This window comes from Alosa alosa, chromosome 14 (assembly GCF_017589495.1).
Source record: "Alosa alosa isolate M-15738 ecotype Scorff River chromosome 14, AALO_Geno_1.1, whole genome shotgun sequence".
NCBI lineage: Eukaryota > Metazoa > Chordata > Actinopteri > Clupeiformes > Clupeidae > Alosa > Alosa alosa.
Window position 1 is genome coordinate 1861962 of NC_063202.1, and position 27133 is coordinate 1889094.

Genomic DNA, 27133 nt, shown 5'->3' on the forward strand with positions numbered 1-27133 from the left:
TCAGAAAGAGCTAAAATGACTGAGTTGAACCCCAAGGTTCCGGAGTTAAATTCCGGACCACCCCAGGAGGCACAAAATCCATTTTGGAATAAGAAGCTCGGCAAGAGACGGAGGGAACGCTACTCTACACAGACGCTACACAGTCTAAAAACACAAGTGGGAGTTAGGTCTTTGGTTCCAATTTCTCAGCAGATTCCTTTTTTTGTCCATTTTTTTGAAAAGATGTGGTTGTCGTTAGTAAGAAGCCACATAGCTGCGCTGTCATGTTAAAAGAGTTCAAAGCTTGAACAGAGAAGGCAAAGGGAAAAACAAAGTAACCACAGGAGAACGTTTGCATCACCAGAACATGGAACGTTTGCATCACCAGAACATGGAGGAAAAAAGAGCTTTGAGGCTTTAAACTACCTGTGCTTGTACGAAACACCCTGATGAGCCAAATAATATTTGCAGTTCTCTGGTGTATCTGTTCTTTGATATGGTGGCATCTGACTCCATAATACACTGCAAAACGTGAGCATGGCATGAAACTCCCAATGGCTGTGGATGCAGACTGCATGGCGTGGGCATGAAGAGGCAGAGGGCAAGGCTGGCGTTTGGGGGGGAGTTAAGGCTCTACCCTGAGTACAGACAGAGAGTACGGAGCAACTGCACTGATGGCAAAGGGGATGAGCCACTCTCATCCTCACTCTCATTCTCACTCAGACACAGACTCACTCACACTCACAGAGAGAGAGCGCGCAAGAGAGAGATGCAGAGGGAGGCAGAGAAATATGGAAAACATTACAGCCAAAACTAGTCTTCAAATGGGGACACGCTTCTACATCTACATGGTGTAGTGCTGGGAATGTCTTCTTTTCAACATGAACTGCAGTACAGTTGAGTTTATATAACATGTATATATATATATAAAAAGCAACATTTGATTTGAGTAAAAGTACACAAATAACATTTCGTCTTTCATTCATGTGTGAGGACAAAGCCATTTCTTTTTTTAAATATCGCACAAATCAACGTCCTGTGACACCTGGCCTGGCGGCATTGAGATATTACACAAGTAGGCGGAGCCACATGAGTGTGTTCCTCTAGGGCACGTAGGTTCTTTCTCTACAGTTGGTTCTAATGCTTGTGCAGCTAACGGCCTAGTTAAGCCACTTTTCCCTACTTGACTATTCAAACAAAAGGAAAAAAAAAAGAAAGGCATGCTCTCTATTGCTCAGCTGAACAATGTCTAGGCCACCAATGGAAGCAAAAATAGTCAAATCAAACAAAGACCAGACGTAAGTAGTACAAAACAAATGAAACAAAATAAATTAATTGGAAAATGATGTGGACAAAAATAAGAAAAAGAAAACCATTGCTGTCTGTACTACAGTGCAATTCTCCACGAGACAAGCACCCCTACTACGACACAAACAGTACAATGTGCCAGGCACTTTGGGAGTTTTGTTTTTTGTTTGTTTCTTTTGAAGGTAAAGATGCTGTCCTGGCGCCTTCACTCAAAAACATGCATACACCTGTAGCCATGGGAACAGAAAGATTTGCCATGCTAAACCACTCAACTCCTCCTCTTCCCAATTCAGACTTCATTCTGAAGCACTTCATAATTTTGCTAAAATAATTGCATTTGCATTTGTTTTGTACAAAAATCAAACAAAAAAAAAAACTTGTATAGCAAATATTTGTTTTCTTCTTAATATATTTACAGGATCCTCAGTGGTGTCTGATTGGCCCTCGGACAGGTAGCCACTCGTTATGCTATTGGCCAGTAGGAGTGTGCCGTTTTAGTGTCATACAGTAAGTGGAGTTAAATGTGCTAGCTGAACACTTTATGATCAAAAATCAAATTGAACCATTTAGGGAGGAAAAACTAAACAAAAGGGAGGAGAAAAAAAGATTGGATTTTCCATTATAAATACAAACAGTATTGATAAATCATCTGATTTCATACACACTACATAACATTTTGTGTTTGAGTAAATGGAACAAGTTGGAGAATGCGTTTCGGAGGAAGACCCCTGAGGCCACAGCAGTTGGTTGGAGGTTAGGATACGCGGACCAGGAAGCTGCGGATGGATGGTACTGGCTAAGAGGGACGCAGCAGACGGCAGGACGAACGAGCGAAAACTAGCTCCCCTCACCAAGCGAAAAATTTAAATAAAAAGTAACGGGACAGGTGATTTTGTTTCCCTTCCCGGGGAGTTGAAGTGTTTCCCTCACTCACTCAGCCTTGCATGACTCAAAAAAGGGGGTTAAAAATTATTATGAACGAGAGAGAGAACATTAGGGTCGATGAAACAAGAACGAACTCCGCCAAGCCTTTGGGACTTCTCCCCCTCTCTCTCTTCAATCCAATACATTCCCCGTCCTTTCATTCTAATCAATGCAATTGTTTGATTAGCATTCCCGCTAACTCGGAGCAAACCGAGCTCAGCTGCAAACTGGACATACGCTTTGGGGAGTTTTGGTCATACGGTCAAAGTTGTTTCTTTTTTGCTTATATATGCATGTCGGTGAGTGTGTTTGTTGTCTGTAATTTTGTTTGTTTGTTTGATTTGTTTGTTTTTCCAGGGTTTTTCGTTTGAAGGACGTTGCTGTTAGTGCGGTCACGCCTCGTTCTCTGTCGTTGGGGTGTTGTTGGCCGTTACCATGGCGTCGGGTTTGCGAGTCATACGGTCCAACTCCGCCTGGACGTCAGTCAAAACCGGCTTCTGCCCTTGAGAAAGAGAGAAGACAAAAACAGAAAGTAATCTCCTGTAGCTTCTGTGCGGGGAGAGAGAGACGTACACAGGGGTTACTCAAACCACCACAAGCCAACCAGCTTATGGAGTTTGCAGACGTGCGGTTTTGTCCATGCCTGAAAGATGGACTGGGTAGCAGCACTCATGCAAAAATAGCCGTTAAAAACAGCAGAGGGAATCAAACTCGAGAGCTCCATGCGAATGAATGAGAATGATTCTTTGGGTTTGAATAATGACAGATGAGAGAAACAGCACTGATAAATCTTATCACTGATCAATGGGCAGCTAGCTTTGTGAAACCTACTGCAATTAATTTTCTTCCCTCTGTCTACAGAAAGAAGACTTTACAGCATCAGAAACACGTATGAACTGTTTTTGCACCACATTGCAATCATGATGCAATGTTGCAAGCTGCAGTTGTGACAAATAACAGAACATGAAAGTGATGATATTATTTCACAAGCCATAAGAAGGGGGGTGTACTGTATATGCAGCGTGGTGAGTATGCAGTATGAGGAGTTTAGTCTGGAGCATTAGGTCATGATGTCAGCCACAGCGCGTGACGCATCAGTGGTAGTATGGGGTCGGGGATGCTTCATGCCAGAGCGTCGTTCACCCAATTCCACTGGCGCAGGAGCAGGAGGAGGAGGAGGAGGGGCTGATGGGTAGGTGGGCCTCTCCAAGCTCTCCCTCTCTTTTCTCCTTTTCCTGTCTCTTTCTCTCTCAGGGCGAATGAGAGAGCACAACAGTAGGATCCAAAGACAACAACAGACAGCCTGTGTGTGTGTGTGTGTGTGTGTGTGTGTGTGTGAGGGAGAGAGGAGGAGGGGACTGAAGGTATTGGGGGGGTTTTGGAGGTTTGGGGTGGGGGTCGTACCTGTTTTCTTGGCAGAGCCCTGGACGCCTGGGGTCCCCGGTGAGCCAGGGGCTCCGGGGGAGCCGGTCTTCTTGCTCAGCAGGCTGTTGAAGAAGTTGGCCAGCACTCCCTCGTTCGCTGCCGCCCCTGACCACAGAAGAGCATCAGCCAGCTCTCAGACAGCAAATGCATTTGCATTTCATTAACCTTCTTTGGAATGGGATTCCAATTCTAACAATATTTATTGATCATTTTGGATAGTTGCTTGAAAAATAAAATACCTTTTTTTTCTCTTTCTCTTGAACACTAAACTAGTGGAGAATAATCAACAAAGCCACACTAAATATTAATCTGTTTGTATTTTCCCTGAAGGTGGCAGGGTAAAAAAGGTACACAATAAGTTGCTAACTTCCATAATTCAGTCCTGTCTGTAGTGTCAGTATTTGTTTGGAAATATGTACACAGTCAGCTCTAGGGGGCACTGGCTACACACTAGTCTGGGTCTCCCAACGTCCTGAGAGAATGGAGAACCAGTGTATCAACAGAAAGGGACGAAGACGAAGTAAGTGAAAGAGGACTGTGAAAATGGGTACATACAAAATAAACAGTAAAATCAGAGAAAGGAGGATACAATGTCAGAGAGAGATGGGAAGAGAGAGATGGGAAGAGAGAACGAGAAAAGTGAGACAGATGGGACAAGGACAACAGGGAGAAAAGAGTAAGAGCAGAGATGATAAGAGGAAGAAAGAAAAAAGATAACACGAGAGAGAGAGAGAGAGAGAGAGAGAGAGAGATGATCTCCAACATGGAGCCCACTCGGGTTACAGCACGCTCTGTATTGGCCTGGCTGCACTCAACACTGTGCAGTGCTATTCCTTTACACGCTGCAACGCACAGGAGCCAAACCCGGCACTGAGCACAGACTACAGTTGAGACTTCAATGCTCACCCTTCATGTTGGGGTCCGGCTTCTTCACCGTCGTCATGGGCGATACGCTAGCCACGTTAGTGGGGCCTGGGCGACCGGTGGGCCGGGGCGAGCCAGAGGCGGCCCGTGCAGGCGACTCCTGAAAACGCAGAGAGAGAGAGAGAGAGAGAGAGAGAGAGAGAGAGAGAGAGAGGGGGATAGGGGGGGGGGGGAGAGAGAGAAAAAAAAAAAAAAAAAAAAAAAAAAAAACTCAGGCGTTAACAGCTGGAAGCACATGGGAAAAGAGTTTGCGTAGTGCACAGGGATGGGTGGGTTGGGTGGGTGTGTCTGCGTGAATCACACTTACTGTTCCTCTTGTGGGTGTGGCAGGCTGTTTGGCTAGCAGGGACTGCAGTGGTTGAGTGAAATAAAAGATATATCAATGAGATAAAGAGAACAGGTTACAATACAGCAAACTTTAACAACATGGAACCTGATTTATCATCTATACGGCAAAGACATCAAAATGACATGCTTTTAGAAAGAATACTGTCCAGGTTGAGGTGCAAATCCTAAATCTCTACACCCAAACATTATTAACCACAACCAGTTTTCACAGTGAGACACAATATGCATTTACTGAAAATATTTAGCTAGTTCTGTACGTTCTTCATCTTGGGTGTGTTCATCCTAGGTTTTGTATGTTTTATTAGAACTGCCATTGCCATGCCATCTTGACCTCTCAATTGCCATGCCATCTTGACCTCTCCATTGCCATGCCAACTTGACCTCTCCATTGCCATGCCAACTTGACCTCTCCATTGCCATGCCATCTTGACCTCTCCAATTCCACATATTCATTACCATTTATTAGGAGAATCCCACCGGTGAGAAACATGAAAGCAGGTTTCAGTGCATGATGGCTAGGAGAATTGAACTTATTAATACATACGGACTAATGAGAAGGCTCTTTTCCTGTTGTGTGTTGCTGATAATTTAGTTTGTGCTGCGGGTAAGGATCTCATGGCAGGGGCTGGAGCTGGGGCCTCTCAGTTAATGAATTAATCAGCAATGGTCTGCTGAATCATCCGATTCTCATACAACAAACTGTATGATTCCATTTGTGTTGGGGATTCAAATTACATTTATTCAAATCAACTCCAAGGAAACATAACAGTCCTCACTGAGCCCATAACAGTCCTCACTGAGCCCATAACAGTCTTTTTGCTCTCTGACCCTGACCATGACCCTATGGGCTAACTGCTGAAAACCACCACCTGCACCTGAAACCTGTACTTTGGTAATAATCAGTAGTAACAGCAAGTCTAACATCGGGCACGTTTTCCAAAACTATATTTATGCTCTGTGAAGGGAAAGCTTCAGTTATGTGCCTAGTGTGTCTAAGTCCAGCAAGCGTTAAGACAAGGCTGAACACCAATGGCATCTTCAGGTGAGTCAAGCATCCTAGTTAGCCAAAGAAACTTAACTCCCTATGGATCTTTCCCATCCAATTAAACAGAGCTGAGAGACTTCACCCATCCCTAATTGGTTAGCCAGGGTGACTTGGGTCGGTGTGTGTACACATTTGCCCAAGAGGAGAGGCTTGTCTAGAGTCTTGTTCCTCCATGTACATGAGGGCGGTTGTCATAGTGCTTTAATGGAAAAAGGTCACATGATCACAAACCTGCTGTTTCATGAGGAAGACCTGCTCATCCTCAGCACACACTTCTTTATCATGCACCAACTGCACACAGAGAGAGAAAAAGAAAGACAGAAAGAAAGAAAGAAAGAAAGAAAGAAAGAAAGAAAGAAAGAAAGAGAAAAAGAAAGAAAGAAAGAAAGAAAGAAATAAAGGAAAGAAAGAAAAACAAGAAAGAAAAGCATTTAATGATGCATTTCATGACACCAAGTTGTAAGAGGCCCTTTAAAGTCGGTGACGCCTACGCACCTTCCGGACCGGTGGCTTCCCGATGACGTCTTCAAACGGGTCATCAGGTCTTAAGTTGGAGACGTTTTCGTGCAAGATGGCGATCTTCTTCTCATTGTCCCATCCGGACGGACTGTGAGGAGAACAGCAGGGTGAAAAAAAAGCTTGCCACTCTCAAAGGAAGGCTACTCTACCCTAATCGCAGGTATTTAATTACTGCACTTGAATGAAAAACAGGTTTTGACAAATGAACCGGATTAAGTGTGCGTCCCTGCAGTTTAAGAGGGAAAGGAATGCCTTAATAAATGAACACTCCATCGTTCTTCGCCAACTACACCAGGTATAGTAAGAGGGAGCCTTACCCTTACAGGAGTGTTCTGATTTGAGCTCAGCAGCCATCCAAATTACATCCTTTGTCCCTTGCTCTTTAAGCAGGCTTTCCCGCAGCACTTTGAAGCCTGCCGCCTTAACTACGTGTCCAAAAAAAATTCAGAGCTTTGTGAGCGGAACTGAGCTGAGCGATGCAAATATCCCGCTCCTCGCTCTCAAGAATCAGTCAAATTACAGCTCCGTTTAATTGTCAGGTGTGATGAAATGCGTTCATATTCCACTTTTTATGTCATAAACGTTGCAGGCTCAAGGAAAGGTTTTGTGGTAGGATTGTCCAATGGTCAAGTTGTTGCTTCAATTTGTGTTTTAATTTATCACGGCGGCACCGATGCTGGTTTAATTGTCAGGTGTGATGAAATGCGTTCATATTCCACTTTTATGTCATAAGATTGCAGGCTCAAGGAAAGGTTTGTGGTAGATGGGGTTCATTGTTGGCGACGCCGCTTAAAATGCTTACCGACCGTCATTATCGCTCTATAAGTTTTTTCATGTCATGCATGTAACATGCCTATGATAAGGCAGTTGTCCAATATGGTCAATTTAATTGTGTTTCATGTGACATTCATGCATTGTTTTGTTCCAGTTGAAAAATGTTTCATGAATTTGTCACAGATCAAATGCATTCAATGCATTCCTTTTTATGTAAGAAATATAACATGCCTAAGATAAGGCAGTTGTCCAATATGGTCAATTTAATTGTGTTTCATGTGACATTCATGCATTGTTTTGCTCCAGTTGAAAATGTTTCTGCGTAATTTGTCAGCTGTGATCAAATGCATTCAATGCATTCCTCTTACGATGCTGGAGTTCATCAGTTTTGCGCACGTCGTTTAAAATGCTTAGCCGACTGCGTAATTTGTCATTATCGTTCTATAAGTTCACCTTTTCATGTCATGCATGTAACATGCCTATGATAAGGCAGTTGTCCAATATGGTCAATTTAATTGTGTTTCATGTGACATTCATGCATTGTTTTGCTCCAGTTGAAAATGTTTCTGCGTAATTTGTCAGCTGTGATCAAATGCATTCAATGCATTCCTCTTTTATGTAAGAAATATAACATGCCTATGATTAATGCTTGTATGGTGTATCTAATCTAGGCCTCTCTTATGTTCAATCAAATTCGCTTTGCCCACCCGTTTTTTCTGTGCCCACCAATTTGAACATTTCTGGCTACGCTACTGTTAGAAAGGAAACTGATCGTACAAGTGTACTATTCCTACAAAACAACTAGATACTAACAATGTAGACCAAGAATAACCATGTGGTGACACAGTTTCAGTGAGTAAAGATTCATTTTAGAATCTAAGAGGACACATTTCGCGGAAACATGAGAGTGTGCTACGGAGAGCAAAGAAAAACGTGAGCAATTTGAATATGCTTCATATCAAGTAGAAGGCTAAAGTAAAACTTGGATGCTAAGCCTGTATTCTCTAGGAAATGAATCCCTCTGATCCCTTTAGTTTTAGGCTTATGTGTATTAACGTTGCCAAGCGTGTTTGTTGTTGCATCTTTTAAAATAAATGTTCTGAGTGAAATATATTGCCGTTGCTCTTAGTTCTTTGGGATTTAAGTTTACTGTTTAAGGTGACAATTTGGCTTGTAGATTATTTATCCCTCTTTTAAATTGGAGCGAGCATGGAGTGATTTCACTAGCCTAGAAATCTAGACGCACCCCTAGCATTACATTTGCTGCCAGGGCTAGTCTAGCAACTCTCCGTTGGCTTGTGAGCTCCAGAAATCGAAACTTAATCAGGCCAATGAAATCGTGTATAGAGTCGTTAGGTGGGCTTAACATAATGATTGATGGCAGAGTTGCAACGGTTTGGCTTGAATTCCCTGCTACTTGAAAACAAATAAGATGGATGTTGCTGCTGGCGAACAGTGTGACACGAGTTAAGCTTTTATCAAGTTGGCAAACGTTTGAACTAGCCAACTAGCTCCGCTGGTGGGAAACGCATGGGACTCATAGCGCTGCCGCTGTCCTATTGCGTGCAGAGGGAATTTGAAAGACTGATAACTGATTATCCCGCCCCTCAGACTGAGCACTGCAAACGGTGAGTGCCTAAACCCTTCATTTTTAATGTGGGTCTGGCTCGTCAGGCTATGATTTCACTGTAGTGGGATGATTTTTAAGTGGCGCAGGGAGCGGAATTGAGCGGAGCGACCTGACGCGAATTTGTGCAGAAGGGCGCCGAGTAAACAGCCACTTGAGCGAAGCGTTGACTTGCGCGTCTGTTTAAGATGGTGAGCGTAAACGAAGGAAAGTCCTCTAATCGGACGGGCAAGACTGACAAATAGACGGGCCCGGCCAGGCCTGCCCGTGACTGCGTCCATCCCCATCAACAAACTTAGGCTATATGGCCAATATCTTTGAAATTTAACGGTCTTGGTTTTATTAGGAAGACATGAATTCTGGGTGGGTTTGGGCCTCAGACAGAGGCCGGCCGCTCCGGCCTCTAAATTAAAAAGCGCTCCACGCTCAAATTCCATCCATATTACACAAAACTATAAAATAATCTAAACTTTATTCACTCTTGGTGTATAGATCAGAACAGACTTGCGGAACAGGCTGCAGGGCAACAGTCTGACAGCATGCATGAAGATGGGTATTAATGGGCCAATAGTGAAACAGTCTGACAGCATGCATGAAGATGGGCATTAATGGGCCAATAGTGAAACAGTCTGACAGCCTGCATGAAGATGGGCATTAATGGTCCACTAGTGAAACAGAGCAATTACCAAAGGGCCCTTGAAATGTTCTTTTTAAAGCCAAGGAGGATGGATTGTACTGATCACATTTGCACATTTTGTTGTTTTGCACTTGTTCTATAGTTTGTAATAGTCTTTGTTAAAATTGCACAAATATTTTGAAATATTTGTATACTGTTGTTTGTTTGGTGTTATTACTTTGTTAACTGTTATTTTGAGAAGCTGGTTATTTATCTAATATGTAGTGTTTAATAAATATTTGTTAAATCTACAGAGTCTGTAGTGTATTGCACAAACAAGACACCAGCCAGCATCCACCACCGGTCGGACCAACACCATAACCCCCCCGGTCGGACGACCTACCACCTTGACTAACACATTTCCTGCACCCTGTTAAGCAACATGTTAATAGTCTGACCCACTTTCTTTCTTTCCTATTTCATGTCTGTGTAGAAACACCCCGGTTTTTGTGATAAGAAGTGAACACTGAGGCATCCTCTTCCACAACAGCAGTCATATTTAGACCTTAGCCCTACAAGAGCAGTGGATTCCCAGTAAGTGCCTTTGTTTCAGAATGTGCATGCCATGTGGAACACAGGAGACAACAAGGAGTCCTTACATGAACACTGCGTCCTTCTCTACCACTAAGGCGGGCGTGGTGAAGTGGAAGTCGTAGAGTTTGTGCACGATGTATTTGTAGAGGAGGTCCAGGTTCTTCTCCTCCTTCACAGAGGTGTAGATCAAGGTAGCTCCGTCTGAGGAGGGAGTTGGGTTAAGGAGCCAACCAGATACAGGTAATCCCATGTAACGTTACGCAAATGTCTCTGGTCAACTGACAACAACTGGCACAACCAGTCTCACTTTTAATATCAGGAATTGAGAGAACTGTGACAATCCTGTAAACACCTCAAACGTTCCTCCATATTCCTTTTCTAGACATGGAAAAAAACAAACAGCTATAGACCATAGCGATGTTGTGACACGTGGGTCATGTCTGCCATAATACACTGCTGTATGCCCATTAGTCTTAGTACTATTATGTCTGGACATCACAGACTGGTCTTAGTACTATTATGTCAGGACATCACAGACTGGGCTTTTTTGCCCCCTGAGAATGGTCTGCTCTGACAGTAGACTGAAGGAAGGATACATCGTAAGCAGAATCGTCTCAATTGGGACTGGATGTAGTCAAAGTGCTCCTCTTTGTAGTCATGCTCCTTCTCCAACACGCTGACTGCGTCACACTGAGAGAGAGAGAAAGGGAGAGAGAGAGAAAGGGATGGGGCAGAGAAAGGGAGAGAAAGGGAGAGAGAGAGAAAGGGATGGGGCAGAGAAAGAGAGAGAAAGGGAGAGAGAAAGGGAGAGAGAGAGAAAGGGATGGGGCAGAGAAAGAGAGAGAAAGGGAGAGAGAAAGGGATGGGGCAGAGGGAGAGAAAGGGAGAGAGAAAGGGATGGGGCAGAGGGAGAGAAAGGGAGAGAGAAAGGGGAGAGGGCAGAGGGAGAGAGAGAAAGGGAGAGAGAAAGGGGAGAGGGCAGAGGGAGAGAAAGAAAGGGATGGGGCAGAGGGAAAGAGAGAGAAAGGGAGAGAGAAAGGGGAGAGGGCAGAGAGAGAGAGAGAAAGGGAGAGAGAGAGAAAGGGATGGGGCAGAGGGAGAGAGAGAAAGGGAGAGAGAGAGAAAGGGAGAGGGCAGAGGGAGAGAGAGAAAGGGATGGGGCAGAGGGAAAGAGAGAGAAAGGGAGAGTGCAAGAGTGGGTGTGAGATAAAGCCATGAACAAGACCGTTATTGCGGAGACAAGACAGCTACGGTGTCCCTGAAGGGCATAAAAATGAGCAGCGAGGCTCTGGCTCAACATCCTCTCTCTCCCCATCCATCTTTCCCTGCCCTAATCGCCAGGAGTCTCAGTCATCCTTTGGGAAAAAAGACTAGTCGGGCTGTAGCTACCACCCTTAGGCTCTTAACATGAACACACAACGCTTGTCCATAATGGCCTTCGGAATGGTGCTTTAACACACAAACACGTTGCTCTTTTCACACGAACACATGGATTTTGCCTCTCTCTCTCTGTCTCTCTCACACACACACGTTCCCCATGGCGACCTCATTAATGGCGTTTCCATGGACAGCCATCTTGGAGCATGACTCAGGGACTGCCAGGCGCGTCTTCACCGTGGAGATGCCAAGGTGGCGGGTGCCAGGCGGCTCCATTAAATATGCACACAGTCCCCATAAAATATACATACACTCGGCTGGAGCACCAGGCCTGCCAAAAAACGCGGGGCTTCTCACTGGCTGAGCTCACACACACACACACACACACACACACACAGCTATCTAAAATAGTCTGGACTTTAGATATCACACTGACTATCTGTCTTTCTCACTTTCTCATTCTCTCGCTCTCTCTCACTCACACTCACACACACACACGGTTGGCACTTCCTATGAACACCCACACACACTCCAGGACTGCTAAATCACATACACAGGCCTCCCATAGAGTCTGGCCATGTGGAGAGCAACAGCACATTCCCACGTGTTTGTGTTGGTGTGTTGTGAAACAAGCTAAAACAAACATCACACAACTCTTCAGCAGACAGTGCTAACAGATTCCCCCTTAATCATTTAGGCCAGACAGATTGTGGGGAAATCACTCTCCATCTGCCGGTGCGGCTCAGCACGTGGGTGTACCATACACACACGGCTCACGGCTATGGAGTTAGCTGGAGTTAGCAATTAGCTGGATGGTATTCATATTTAAAGAGTGCAACACAAATACACCATCCAATTAGGTGGGAGATTAGGATGGATCACTGTTGACAAATTTGTTTGTTTGTTGCAAATGACATGATGGACTATAGTGAGAAGTCGGGGGTCAGACAGTTAAGTGTGTGTGTGTAATCCGTTATCATGAGGCAGAATAGAGCACATCTGTGTGTGTTCCAGGGAATTACTGTTCAGTGTGTAGAGAATGGAGTGTGTTTATTTGCAATAGGACAGAAGCAGGGGTGCGAGTGCATCTGGTGAGGATGAGGAGGAAGTAAACTGCATGTCATAATAGGACTTGACAGCTTGTGTGTGGGAAACACTGGTGTGTGTGATCGTAGTTGTGACACACACACACACACACCAGTGTTTCCCATACATTGACTTATTTGTGGTGGCCCACCACAATATCAACATTGACCACCACACAATGATTTTCCAGGTTGTGCTAAATAGTGCTTAAATCTGGTTAGCATCATAACCACGCTGCGCTAATTTGTTCAAAACTGTTGCATTCAAGTTAATTCTGCAAATCTATCACCACAAATAGAATTCAATTCTGTGGGAAACACTGCACACCTACGTACTCAAAGACGCAGGGCTCCTGAGCCTACGGGTATTGTGTAAGAGTTAATAGGAGGTAAGTGAGTATGTGTGTGTGTGTGTGTCTTGTGGGTATTGATGTGGCCCAGATGAGGCAGCTGAAGTGTGTTGTGAGCAGCATGTGATGAACACAGGGCTGAGTGCTGTCAGCGCGGCCCTCCAGGCTCAGCACCGCAGCCTCCATAAAGACAGCCTTTCACTGCGGCCTGATTGAGCTCTCCTCAAGGACTCTAACACACACACACACACACACACACACACACACACACACACACACACACACACACACACACACACACACACACACACACACAGCACTAAACCTGCTTCAGAACCCATACGCACACACACAATCAGTGCTACTGAACTGTAAACCCATTGGACAATGTTACCATCATTCAGCTGCATGTTCTTACAATGACTCGTGGTTGTAGCTAGAGGCAATGTAGCTAATTCTGTCGATTCATGTTACACACAAACTGTGTTCATGGACGTGTACAATGTATGGTGAAGTTTACGATTTTTGCACACTATATGAAATGTGTCCTAACCAAACTCCATGAGCCATGACAGTAGACCTATTCTCATTTAACTGATTAACAATGTAAAAACAATCTCCCAACGTTTTCTCAGCTAAACCCAATTTGGCGCCACCCTGATCCTATTTCATCTTCTGTATGTGCCCTGTGTCCTTGGTTCTCGAGGGAGGGAGACCTGTGTTTTGCTCACCTTTGTGCAAACTATTAGCACTGGAATGCCCAGGTTGTGTGTGAGGACGTTGTCTCCAAGAGGGAGCAGCACTCCCTCATCTTCTCCCCCAGCCGCAGGCGCTCGTCTTTGGGGTGATGCCGGCGTGCTGTCCTCGGGCTCCGCGTACTCCTGGAAGGCCTTCACCACTGGGGGTGGGGGACAAGAAATGTCCAGTTAATGAAACATTTCACTGGGGGGTTGAGTCTTTCTGTCTGTACTCAAACAGTAAAAGGATGACGTTGAGAGAAACAGAAAACATATAGATCTGCAAGTGAGAAAAGGAGAGTGAGGTAGCAAAAAGGAGGAGTGTGCTTAATGGAATGAGAAAAAAAAAACATTATACCCAAGCGTTGGGACAACTCGGAGCGCTTTCAGTCTCAAATGTCATGAGCAACCGGAGGCAAAATAGAGAAAATGGAGCCAACATGCCAGTTGCAACATCGCAGTCTTCTAGTTACCCACAGACACTTAACTTAACCTCAGCCCTGTGAAGTTGAGACACTGCAGCACATTACACTAGGTGTCTAGGCCCAAGGCAACTTGCTATCAGAGAACACAGTTAAGGAGAAAAATGCCTCACATTACACTTGCACGTGACACAGAGAGAGCTTTGCTGTGTCTTTCTGCACCTAGTAAACTCCACATGCAGTGTGTTTTAGGGACCGGATCCCTGCTTTTCCACACCTATACAGAGTCATGTTCACACTCAGCACTGATCCAGCCGTGGGACTTGAAGCCCCCATTTGGACATGGTCATGTTAGAACATTCCAGGGCTGTTGCATAAGCTGCATGTCCTGTGTTTGCATTGAAGCTGCGCAGAGGGAAGCAGCGTGCTGATGGGGGGTCTACTCCACTCCACAGCAGCTGAGCTGAGGGGGCAGGGGGAGAGAGATTACTGACTGAGGAGCTGAGGGGGCAGGGAGAGAGAGATTACTGACTGAGGAGCTGGGGGGGGGGGGGGAGAGAGATTACTGACTGAGGAGCTGGGGGGGCAGGGAGAGAGAGATTACTGACTGAGGAGCTGGGGGCAGGGAGAGAGATTACTGACTGAGGAGCTGGGGGGCAGGGAGAGAGATTACTGACTGAGGAGCTGAGGGGCAGGGAGAGAGATTACTGACTGAGGAGCTGAGGGGCAGGGAGAGAGATTACTGACTGAGGAGCTGGGGGGCAGGGAGAGAGAGATTACTGGGGAGCAGGGGGCAGGGAGAGAGAGATTACTGACTGAGGAGCTGAGGGGCAGGGAGAGAGGGCAGGGAGAGAGAGATTACTGACTGAGGAGCTGAGGGGGCAGGGAGAGAGGGGCAGGGAGAGAGAGATTACTGACTGAGGAGCTGAGGGGGCAGGGAGAGAGAGATTACTGACTGAGGAGCTGGGGGCAGGGAGAGAGAGATTACTGACTGAGGAGCTGGGGGGCAGGGAGAGAGATTACTGACTGAGGAGCTGGGGGGGCAGGGAGAGAGAGATTACTGACTGAGGAGCTGGGGGCAGGGAGAGGCAGGGAGATTGACTGAGGAGCTGAGGGAGAGGGGCAGGGAGAGAGAGATTACTGACTGAGGAGCTGAGGGGGGGAGAGAGAGAGGAGAGGGAGAGAGAGACTGACTGAGGAGCTGAGGGGCAGGGGAGAGAGATTACTGACTGAGGAGCTGAGGGGGCAGGGGAGAGATTACTGACTGAGGAGCTGGGGGCAGGGGAGAGAGATTACTGACTGAGGAGCTGGGGGCAGGGAGAGAGATTACTGACTGAGGAGCTGGGGGCAGGGAGAGAGAGATTACTGACTGAGGAGCTGGGGGGGCAGGGAGAGAGAGATTACTGACTGAGGAGCTGAGGGGGCAGGGAGAGAGAGATTACTGACTGAGGAGCTGGGGGGGGGCAGGAGAGAGAGATTACTGACTGAGGAGCTGAGGGGGCAGGGAGGGAGAGAGATTACTGACTGAGGAGCTGGGGGGGCAGGGAGAGAGAGATTACTGACTGAGGAGCTGGGGGGCAGGGAGAGAGAGATTACTGACTGAGGAGCTGGGGGGCAGGGAGAGACTGAGGGCAGGAGAGATTACTGGACTGAGGAGCTGGGGGCAGGGGAGAGGGCAGGGAGAGAGAGATTACTGACTGAGGAGCTGGGGGGGCAGGGAGAGAGAGAGATTACTGACTGAGGAGCTGAGGGGGGCAGGGAGAGAGAGATTACTGACTGAGGAGCTGAGGGGGCAGGGAGAGAGAGATTACTGACTGAGGAGCTGAGGGGGCAGGGAGAGAGAGATTACTGACTGAGGAGCTGGGGGGCAGGGAGAGAGAGATTACTGACTGAGGAGCTGGGGGCAGGGAGAGAGAGATTACTGACTGAGGAGCTGGGGGCAGGGGGCAGGGAGAGAGAGATTACTGACTGAGGAGCTGGGGGGGGCAGGGGGCAGGGAGAGAGATTACTGACTGAGGAGCTGGGGCAGGGGGGAGAGAGAGATTACTGACTGAGGAGCTGGGGGGGCAGGGAGAGAGATTACTGACTCAGGAGCTGGGGGGCAGGGAGAGAGATTACTGACTGAGGAGCTGACAGGGAGAGAGAGATTACTGACTGAGGAGCTGGGGGCAGGGAGAGAGAGATTACTGACTGAGGAGCTGAGGGGCAGGGAGAGAGAGATTACTGACTGAGGAGCTGGGGGGCAGGGAGAGAGAGATTACTGACTGAGGACTGACTGAGGAGCTGGGGGGCAGGGAGAGAGAGATTACTGACTGATTACTGACTGAGGAGCTGGCTTTCAGTCACGGCCTCTTTTCAGGTCAGTCTCTCTGACCCCTGCGCTGCTCCTCTCCCTCTCCATTCTACTTCTCTCTTTCCCTCTCACTTTAAAGTGAAGTCTGACTGCAGTGGACCATCTCTGATGTGAGTGATGCCGACAGCAGTTCTGTCCTGCCTCTGCCACTCGCCTCGCCCAAACCCCCACAGCCTCGGTGGAGCAGTTAACTCTGAGAGAGTCTCTGGGACGTCAACACTGCCCCGTCCTCATATAGGACTGGAAACAATGAGCTTTCTCTGGACCACTCCTCCCCCACAGCGTATACAGGATACATTTGTTGAAGAAAAGGGTCACTGGTAATGTCTACTGCCCATTGAAAACACTCTTGATGCAGCAACTGACCAATAAGGAAGTGCTGTGATGCTTTAAAGAAGGTTTATGCCCATCAGGGCAACAGATGGCAACTAAAATGGTCATCAATGCACTAATTGTCTTTCGTTTGCGTTTAGCATTGCCGTGTGGGGTTTAGCATTGCCGTCTGCTTGTCTAGTTGTGCAAAACAGGTTAAACACGTTAAAATGCGACTCAAAATTCGGATGACATGCCTGATCAAAAAGGACACATATGGGATACTTACGGTCCGATGTTGCGATACGAAATATTTAACCAGTAACTACATAAGCTAAGCTGTACAGCCTGTAGGTCAATAACACGCTCATCTTTCCTAAATCCTTAACATAGTAACTAGGCTTAGGCTACCATTGCCCATGTTGCAAGTTGACTGTTCAGAACAATAACGATTGTTACTCATCCTATCTCACTGATCACAAAATGCTTGGTCCATTTTACCTACATAAATATAATGGAGCCATCACCAGTGAAGGGGGTCATTCAGTGCAAAGTTCTGGCACACACAGTGAGGCATAAACTACAGTGTTTCCTCTAGATTTGTTTTTAGCAGTGGGGGCAGACCATCCAAGATGGGATGTCGACAGACATAGGCTACCGCACCGCAGTAACCTATGGCTCAGTGAATGGAAGCTCTTGATAGCACATGCCACTAAACGTCTATAAAAACAATATTAGGAATGTATGGAATAAAACTAGACAGGTACCTCTGATTAGCATTGCTGTTTATTGTTAAACTGCGATTATGTGAGCACTAGCCAGCTGACATGACAATATTGTGCGCCTGCCCCAATTCTGAAGCAGTGGCCAGTGCTACAAAATGAAGAGAAAACAGTGCGGAAGAAAGTTAATGGTTTTTTTTTACAGTAAACTAGGCTACATCAACACAAAATGTGAAGTGAAACTAGACGGGCCATAATAACATCTGACTAGTTTTACTTATTTTTGAATTGCAATGTGAGCGACAGCCAGTGGGGGAGGATACATCAGCAGGATCATTTAGCAGCACCAGCAGCCGGGTCATTCCATTTGTGCCCACCATCGACTTAAAGTTCAGCCTCTGAACATTACTGTAGTGTGCTCTATAGCTACTAGGAGACACACTGTAACAGCCTATGTAAGATCACTTTAAGATACGTTAGTGCCTTTATAGAGGTACCATTTCACCGGGCCTCTTTTTAGCTCATTAAGTTTCACAGCCGCGAAATTGCTGCAGGAGTGTCAGTTCAGCATGCTGGTACATAAATAGGAATAGTATGTAGCAAAATAGTCACGTTTGGTCTGTATAATCCTGCATGGTCATAGCTGTCCCTCAAAGTTGATACAAATTTTATTGGAGTTTTTGGCTGGGCTCTGTTAAGCCTTCAGAAGACATATTTGTACTCAACATAGGCTCTTACTGAGATAAGTAGAAACACTCTCACAAAAACAATGAACAGAAAATAATAATTTCAGGGTCTGAACAGCAGACCGTACAAGTCTAAAAATCATTTTGGTTCTCATTTTCAGAGCACCTAAACACCTTGTGGGAATATACAAGATTTTTTAAATATTTTTTCTTTATTCTCCATGATCCCTTCTTTTTGAAAACATAATTTGACTTGTCTTATGCAAATCTTTCTTTTATTTTCCACCCTGAACATGGGCAAAATGCCCCATTGACATCAATATGTTTTATAGAGTCCTTACACTGCCAGCACAGCGGATTTGTATGGAAGTGACCTGTGGTGGCTCTATACAAAACATATTGATGTCAATGGCATCTTTGGCCCATGTCTCAGGTGATAGTGAAAAAGAAAGATTTGGCTAAGACAAGCCACCAGGTTTTAAAAGAAAAAGATCATGGAGAATAAAGAAAAAACATTTAAAAAAAATCTTGTATATTCCCACAAGGTGTTTAGGTGCCTGGAAAATGAGAACCAAAATGATTTTTAGGATTCCAGACGGGTCTGGTTGTTCAGACCTCTGGGAGTTCGACATTTTCTGTTCATTTTGTGAGAGGTTTACTTATCTCAGAGCCTATGTTGAGTACACAATATGTTCTCTGGAAGGTCAAACAGAGCCCAGCCAAAACTCCAATAAAATTTGTATCAACTTTGAGGGACAGCTATGACCATGCAGGATTGGTCCAGACCAAATCGCGGGATAATTTTGCTAAGACACGCTCCTATGTATGTACCCAGCATGCAAAATGTATTCCTACATGGTTTAGTTCTGCTTGTGGGCTTGTGAACTTTGAACTTTAAAAAAAAAGAGGTCAACAAAACCGACACCCCCTCCTGTAAACTGGCTGCATCTTGAAAGTATTGATCTTACATAAGAGTAATTTTACAGTGTACCCTGTAGGTAACATAGGTACACCTGGTAATTTTTTCCAGAATTTTTGGGCCCTGGTTGAATTGACATGGAATGACCCAGCTACATCGTGCGTGCCCTAATTTTCATACCGTGGCGGCATTCATTTTGCCGCAGCAGACCGTCACCCCAAAATCAATGTAGAGGAAACACTCAACTTTAGTAAACATAGAAACAATGTGACTTTTTTTGTGACCTGCTTATTGGTCGACTGGCACTACACCCAATATAATCTTAAGAGTGGGCTGATTTGTGCCTTTCTTTTGGGTGTGCCAAGTTTAAATCTGTCTCAAAACTAAGCCAAGTGTCCTCCTTTCTGCAGCAGGCTCTGCTCAATCAGACTGCCCACTTCAGACCACTAAGTCGCAGATCTTCTTGCATCAAACTGTCCATGTAAGAACCCAAAGTCCCCAATCTCTCCATGTAGAGTAGACGCTTAGAAGAAATCCCTCAGCAGGGTTTCAGACTGCACTTTTCTACTCACAAGCACATCTGTCACAGGAGGCTAGTAATCGTTAGCAGTGCCAGCCCACTCATTACACACAGGAAGAGGGAGTGCCTGCCGCCGTTTCCCCAGACAGGGACAGAGTACAGATCTCAGATCCGTATTTGAGTCACCGAGGACATCTCATATAATAGCAGGGACAGAGTACAGATCTCAGATCCGTATTTGAGTCATATAATAGCAGGGACAGTGATGTAAGGCTGACGGATCTGTACTCAGATCAGTGTTTCCTGGCCACGTCAGCCGAGAGCTTGTGCTCCTAGAAAAGCACAGAGGAGGCGGGAAGGAGGAAGTGCTTCCTCAGGAACCCGAGGAATGCAGTTTATGGATCACTCACTCACACACACACACACACAGCTTCTCTCTCCATCCAACACCCACAGAGACAGCAGAGATACACACAAACAAAAGACATATGGTGCACTTAAATACCAGAGAAAAAGGCCTGTAAGGCCTGTGTAAATTGCAAGACTACTTATGTAAAGTGGCTAAAATGACCTACCTCTAATCAAACCAGATTTAAAAAGTAAGTCATCCAAACATTACATAAATACCTGTAGTGTTTCTTACACACATTTAGCCACTAGCCTCAGCAGTGGGGAAAACAGGAGACTTAACATCTTCAAAACGCATAATATGCTCTTGATCAGGCTTAAATCACATGATGCCAAAGCAAAAGCTCAGCTAGCCTTTTCCCAAAGGGTGTTTACAGACTAAGTCACCACTGCTCTCGGAACTTGCTTGCCACACACACACACGGCCATCATTATTGGAAACTATGCTGTGCTGTTTAGCTGTTGCTGGGAGCCAAGAGCAAGTGTCCTGTGAGCTGAAGGATGCTTTGTTGGGTGATGGCTGAAGGGAAAGACCCAATGAGTGTGTCCGTAAAGATACTGATCCCCCTTTTACTGTTGATGGCTGCTGTTTAGTCATCACATGGCTGCTGTTCTGTCCCTACAGCTCAGGCAGCCAGATAAGGTTCGCCTCTATCCACGCAGAGATGCCTACTACCCCTAAAAACACACACTACACACGCACTTATGCACATAGACAAACTCATCTAGGTAGCAAACACGCTTACAGTCAAAAATACACAAACTCATATAAAACATATACACATATAAAACACAAACAAACAAACAATTTCTTACTGCCTCCTTATCTTCACTGCTTCACGCAATCTAGGCTCCTTAACACGGAGTCCGCCTCTGATGTGCATAGTGTACATTTCTGACATAACTCAGCCTAATCTCTGCATTGCTTTCACACCACTCGTAACCAGACAGGGGCAGACCCACAGGTCAAGCCTGGCCCGAGGTCCCTGGACCCACCACGAACGTACAACTCCAGTCTCCAGCAGGGCCCAGGGACTGCAGGCCACAGGGCAGACTAATTGGAGACAGTGACATGGGAGCTAATCGCTGGCCATTGTTCGACTTTGCACCAAGTGCGACGTTGTGTAAACAAGGGCGGGTCCAGGGCTTGTGCGGCGGCACAGGGTCGCATTTGCTGTTGTTTTAAGTGCGTATAGCATGTAGGCCGTATGAAAGCGGCATGCTGTTGTTTTAAGCGCGTATAGCATGTAAGCCGTATGAAAGCCGAATGCTTACACAGTGACCATATGAAACCAATACGCTTCCACGGCACGCTACACACGTTCGCACTCGCAGAGCCCCATTGGGTCACATCCACACTGATGTTTCAGGAGACTTGACTCGGCAATGGGACCCGACATGAACACAATGCATGATTAGGCCAAAGCTTTGGGAGGCTGCTGCTATCGGCTGTGAACAGTACCATTCTGACCTTTCTGACCAAATAGCGAGAGTCCCTCATGTGAGTCAGCTGGCAGACATACTGGCTTGGCTGAGTATTCACTGACAGTGCTCTGAGGCAGCCTCTCTGTCTCTGTCTTTCTCCCTCTCTCTGCCTTGTCTGTCTGTCTGCCTGTCTGTCTGTCTGTCTGTGTCTCGTCGTCTCCTCCTCCTCCTCCTCGCATGGTGCTCAGTGTTCTGCCTGCCCTGATCCAGCAGTGGGAGGAAAAGCACATGATGCAACGCCCTGTAAGAACTGCTGGACACATGCCTACTCCTCCCTCCCTCCCTCCCTCTCACATTCTCACTCCCTCCCTCGCTCGCTTGCTTGTTCCCTGTCTGTGTTCCATGTGCTTTTGACATGCTAATTCTCATCCGTTCATTCCTTCTTCTGTACACCCCCCACTTACCAATCTCTCCTTCTGTGCTTTCACTTTTACATGAGGAGAATTATTCATCTCGTCTCTACCTCTTTGCCCTCTACCCCCTCTTCCTCCTCCTCCCTCCGTCTCTATCTTTATCCCTCTCTCTCAGAGATGACATCACCTCGGCGACTGGTGCCAGATCAGCAGCGAAAGGCTGTCTGTCTGGCCGGCGCTCCGAGGACAGTCTGTGTGGCGCTCTGAGCTGCTAGCTGATCCGCTTTCATCGCTGCCTGACACTCACAGCCACTACTCTCCACACTGCCTTGGTCTCCCCAAAGTGTTGCTCACACTTGAATTGAATTTCCCCTTGAGGATCAATAAAGTATGTATCTATCTATCTATCTATCTATCTATCTATCTATCTATCTATCTATCTATCTATCTATCTATCTATACTATTCTCACACCACAGCTGCTGTTGCATTCTCTGTGCTGCTGTCTGGCATACTGAAGCAGACACTCACACCTATTGTGTCTTTCTAAGCTTGTTTCGTCTGGGCACAGCTTACCAACAATAACAACAACACCAACCTAACACGCAGGATTCACCAGGTGCGTACGCTGCAGTCATTGGCTTCCATATAATTCATGGAACCTGGCTACACCCGATGTGATAGTGCCGCGTACATTCAAAAACATTAGACCAGTCTGCTTAAACTATTAGAACGCTTCACAGTTGCATGCTTGATATAGCCTGTCTGTAATTCCTCATTTCAAACAGGTTCACTTTCAAGGAACTTGTCTTCTGGTACACAACAAATCTCTACTGTTTAACTTCCCTGCCAATGGATCATATGCATGGAACACTTTTAAGCCTTTTAAACACTTTCTTACATCCATGCATGCATTCATTTTTTTATTATTATTATTGGGCAAACAAGATATTTAGTGTTAGAGTGAACATCTAAGGAGAAGAACATAGCAGAAGATGCCGTTCCAATACAGCTAACACTCCACCAGAAATAAGACACTGGCTAAAGAGCCTTCCGTGCATGAGGTCCATTGTGTGTAGCGCTGTTCCAACATAACTTAACAACCAGAGTTTAACAAGCAGATTTTTCCACAATCTTCATGCCCGACACACCAACAAGCCTCACTCCTCTGTGTGTTTACTTCATCTACTATCTAGGTACCTATTCACTCAGACATTGCTTACTTTTTCCCCTTTTATACCAAAAGTACTGACAATTCAGCCAGCTGCCAATCAATCACACATGTGCAGCTATGGACATCACAGAGGAAAATCAATTTCCAAATGAGTCTGACGCTGCAGGGGGAGACACCTCCTGCTACAGTTTATGTGACAGAACAACCAGTTACATAGGAGCTTCTGGCTGATGACACCTGAAGTGTGTCCACCAGATGCACAGGACACCCACTAGAACGCTGGCACCAGTTAGAGAGGGCAGCCAACTTTTCCAAAGGGTGGAGCTGCCCACTCACCACCTACGTCAGTCGGCCAAAAGAATTCAGACGTACCCCGAGAGATCTGGGGCCCCGGTGTAAAATCCAACCACTGACATACGAGCTGGGTGTCAAGTGATCAGTGTGTGTGTGTGCGTGTGTTCCCAAGCTCTACATGGTGGTAGTGTAAGCAGGCTGAGCTTAACATTTTAGCCCAAGTGTGAGTGAGTCAATAAACACCATGACCACTTAACTTCCTCTTCCTCCATCTCAGTGGTCAGTGTCCAACGACGGACTGGAGTTGTCTGTCCTTCCTATGCACTAAACAACACAGAGAGATGCCTAGAGACCAGCAAGCTCAGGTCTGATGGCTAGTGAAAAACATTGAAGTTTATGTCAGGTTGAGTACACACACACACAAACGTTCTCTCTCTGTGCCTTGAACATTGAGGCATTGAGGTCCATAATAAATACACACTTCCATAACAAACAAGGACAAAATGGAACACCCATGTGTTGACATCTAATCTAGATCATTACCGCCTTAATTATGTCTTAGTCATGACATGCAATTCATTACCCCAAGTTGTTACACCAACACCTCTACAAAGATAGAAACGGCTATTAAATGTCATGGGGGGGGCACATGTGTATTCAATTTGCACAAACACAGAGCAGCTTCACATTTCAAATCACCTTTCAGCAGAATAATTGCCAAATCTGGCATCTTACATCAGCCAGTGGCTACGAGTCAAACTCGAGCTAACAGTGTTTTCCAGCATCTCATCAGGGAGAAGATTCACCGACGACACCAGACAGAGAGCTTCTTTCAGAAGCAGCCGTGCCTGAGAGCCATATCCACACTGTACCTCAGGCAGAAATCAAAAAGCATGCAAATGGCCACACAAAGGAGCGCTTCATGCACAAAGCCCTGTGTGCGTAAGATTAGACCAGAGCATCAGTCGCATCCAGGACTGTACCGAGGAAAACAAACAAACAAACAACCCAGCTTCCTCACCAAGCTGGCCCCTGGCCTGTATTCCGCATCAAAGACATTACTGGTAATCAGATCTGCTGAGACATTAGGCCCAGTCTGCACCACGGCAGAACAAGGCCTACCCACAGTTTTCATGTTGCTGCTTTATCTAGCATCGTTCATATTCAAAGTAGCACACAATGCACAAAAATAGTCCACAGTATGTTTCGCGGCTCAAAGGGGGAAAGATAGGTCATCAGATGATGCTGCTGCATCACAAACAAAAACTTGAAGAAACCCTCATTTACAACCGCACCACATCATGCAAGTGTACACACACACACACTATTTTCAGCTCCTCACTAGGAATACCTTGCGCGATGCAGGCTATTTGTAAACTCTGAACTCAGCTGAAAGACGAACAAAAACACCTGAAAATCACCAAGACACTTACTACTCTGTTCCATCTCCCTCATCTCCTCTGGTGGGATCTTGAGTTTGTCCAGGTGGTCCCTCAGCACGCTGGCCCACTTCTGCAGGGACTCCATGATGGTCCAAGGCCGGCTCATGTCTGCCACCAGAACCGCCAGGCTGTCCTTCAGCGTCTCCTGCGAGACTGCGAACTTCAGCAGACCTTTGTGGTACAGGTCCCCATCCAGGATCCAAACATTGCAGCGTGTGAGATCTAGAGGGGGGAATTTCAGAGGGGAGAGGGGTACAAGGCAGATTGGGAGGGTTGGGAGGGAGGGGAGGGGGGAGGGGGTTATGGCAACACCAACTAGCAACATACTACCACGAAACACACAAGACAAACAAAGTCAGTGCCCGACACTTTAATAAGCTTGAAAGCTGCCTCAATCAATAACCAAAAACTACCTTCCCTTGACTTACATCTACACATTAATCTAGACAGGGCTACAAATACACCGCTAAGGACCATTATTGTTTGCCACCTCACCCAGATCTCCCATATTCTGTGCTAGAACAGGAATCTGAGCAGCTATGACAACTGGTATTCCCTTCCAGTGACTCACCGTCTCTGTCCTCATCGTGGACGCTCAGGTAGAGATACTCCAGGCCACGGCCTTTTTTGTTGTGCTCTGCTCCCTGCAGCTTCGCCATGAGTGTCGTCTTTCCTGACCCATCCTCTCCTGAGGAGCATCAGCACAAAAGAGGTCCAACTCATCAAACACCAAAGGCACAACTCAACTGACACAATAACCTTGCCTGAGATAAAAATTATATGAGAAATATGAGTGCTGACAGGAGATGCAAATTACCCTAGAACAATTGATAAAAAAAAAAAAGAAATTAGCTCCAGTGCACCCACCCCAAAGGCTACATCCAACCCAAGCACATCCACAAACATATATGCAAATATGCATTGCAATAACTAACATAAAGCAAAGTAAAGTGCAATGTAGAATTTTAACAATGCTCCCCTTCTCTTAACGTGAGTACATAATGTGCCTATGTAGGTCTACTAATCATCATGTTTCATAAGTCCAAAAAGGCGTATGCACGTATATGAAATCAATTTACTTACCGAACACCAATATGTTCTTTCCCGATGGCAGTTTAGAACTTGACCGTGTAGAAACTTCACTAAGAATTGAAGACCTTTACCAAAAACAAAAGTACATCACTTACAGGCAACTGTTAAGCACTGCATCATGTTTAGCATTAAACGTGATACGAAGTAGCGGTACTACTAAAAGAGCATGAAACTTCACACGCTTCATTAGCAATACATACCAGTTGTATGCTATAATTATGCCAAATGTATTTTCAATGAACGTTATCCGTCACAACAAATGAGGTCATCCAGTATTTCCAAAGACTGCCAGAGAACGCCCGTGCAAGTTAAGGGCTTGTCAGTCACCACTTGAAAGCTAGCTAGAAAGATAGCACTAATGAGCAAAGTAGATGTCGGGTTTTGCAAACTAGCAGCAGCTATATCTAAAAACTAACAATGGTTTTCGCAGTATCGTAATATTGTACAGAAAGGTTAACATAGGCTCTCTCTAAGTTACATTCATGACAATTGCATTAGCTTAATCAAAGCTAACGTTGACGTTACACTGTTGACTGAGTAAGCTAGCGCACTAGCTGCCTGAACAAAATAGTGTATGCTAACACTGGTCAGTTTTGCTCGCCACTTTTGACAGGAACAACAGCTTGCTAGCTATGTAGCGTTAGCCCTAAATTCCTGCCGCTGGCTTACATGTCAACAATTCAGAAAAATTACTACAAAATTCGCTGCAGTCTTTACTTCAAGTATGAGTGTTCAAACCAACCATGAATCTAAACTAGCCTGCTGGGTGGCGAACCGGTTAGGATGTATTTGCAATGCAAGGTTGGTGATCTGCTACCGTTAGCTTGCTACTGTACTGTTTTGAAGCCATAACGTTAGCCTGGGCCGGTGTTTCCCTGAGTAGCAACCAGCAGTGACAAAGCATATATCAACCACTAGCTGCTCGTCTTTCTTCACAAAGAGACCGTAAATCTCAACCAGACAAGTACAAAAACTAACCAAAGGTTCTGTCCCTCTTCATCCTCGGTGTTATTTTCCATGGTGTCGCCAGCCCCGGTTGCGCCCAGGAGCTTCTTCTCCAAAACGGGAGCCATCTTGTTTCTACAGCGACAAAGGGAGGCACCAAGAGGCACAGCCTGGGCGCCTCAGGACCTAGATGTAACTTACACTTTTACAAAGCTGAGTTCTTCCGTGAATTTCTGTGTAAGATTATTTGAAAAATATATAAACGGCTAAATAACCCCGTTTGACGCGTTGGAATACAGCAGAGCACCGCAACCCTACGTTCAGTTTCTCACAGTTGTTATTCTGATACGGCAGGTCAGCAGACAGCTCTATACG

The 27133-nt window shown here is 45.9% G+C and overlaps 1 protein-coding gene across 2 annotated transcripts; it reads right to left on the reverse strand.

Moving 5' to 3' along the window:
- Nucleotides 1-27133, reverse strand: dync1li2 (dynein, cytoplasmic 1, light intermediate chain 2). 2 transcript variants are annotated; one of them, XM_048263649.1, is made up of 13 exons: nt 26792-27133; nt 25805-25878; nt 25293-25409; nt 24713-24943; nt 13627-13793; nt 10680-10773; nt 10149-10284; nt 6449-6560; nt 6185-6244; nt 4868-4909; nt 4543-4660; nt 3616-3741; nt 1-2713 (listed from the first exon to the last, which is right to left on the reverse strand). In XM_048263649.1, exons 1-13 carry the CDS (start codon nt 26884-26886, stop codon nt 2604-2606), a joined length of 1482 nt encoding a protein of 493 aa, XP_048119606.1. In that variant the 5' UTR covers nt 26887-27133; the 3' UTR covers nt 1-2603. The 2 variants fall into 2 exon arrangements, with proteins under 2 accessions (XP_048119606.1, XP_048119607.1); XM_048263650.1 differs by having other exon boundaries at nt 1-2708; nt 26792-27132.

Coding starts and splice junctions, on each gene's coding strand:
- dync1li2 (XM_048263649.1), bottom strand. CDS start 26,886: ATGGCTCCCGTTTTGGAGAAGAAGCTCCTGGGCGCAACCGGGGCTGGC. Junction 25,879..26,791: donor GAAGAGGGACAGAACCTTTG/GTTAGTTTTTGT, acceptor TTTTTGGTAAAG/GTCTTCAATTCTTAGTGAAG. Junction 4,661..4,867: donor CCACACCCACAAGAGGAACA/GTAAGTGTGATT, acceptor CTGCGTTTTCAG/GAGTCGCCTGCACGGGCCGC.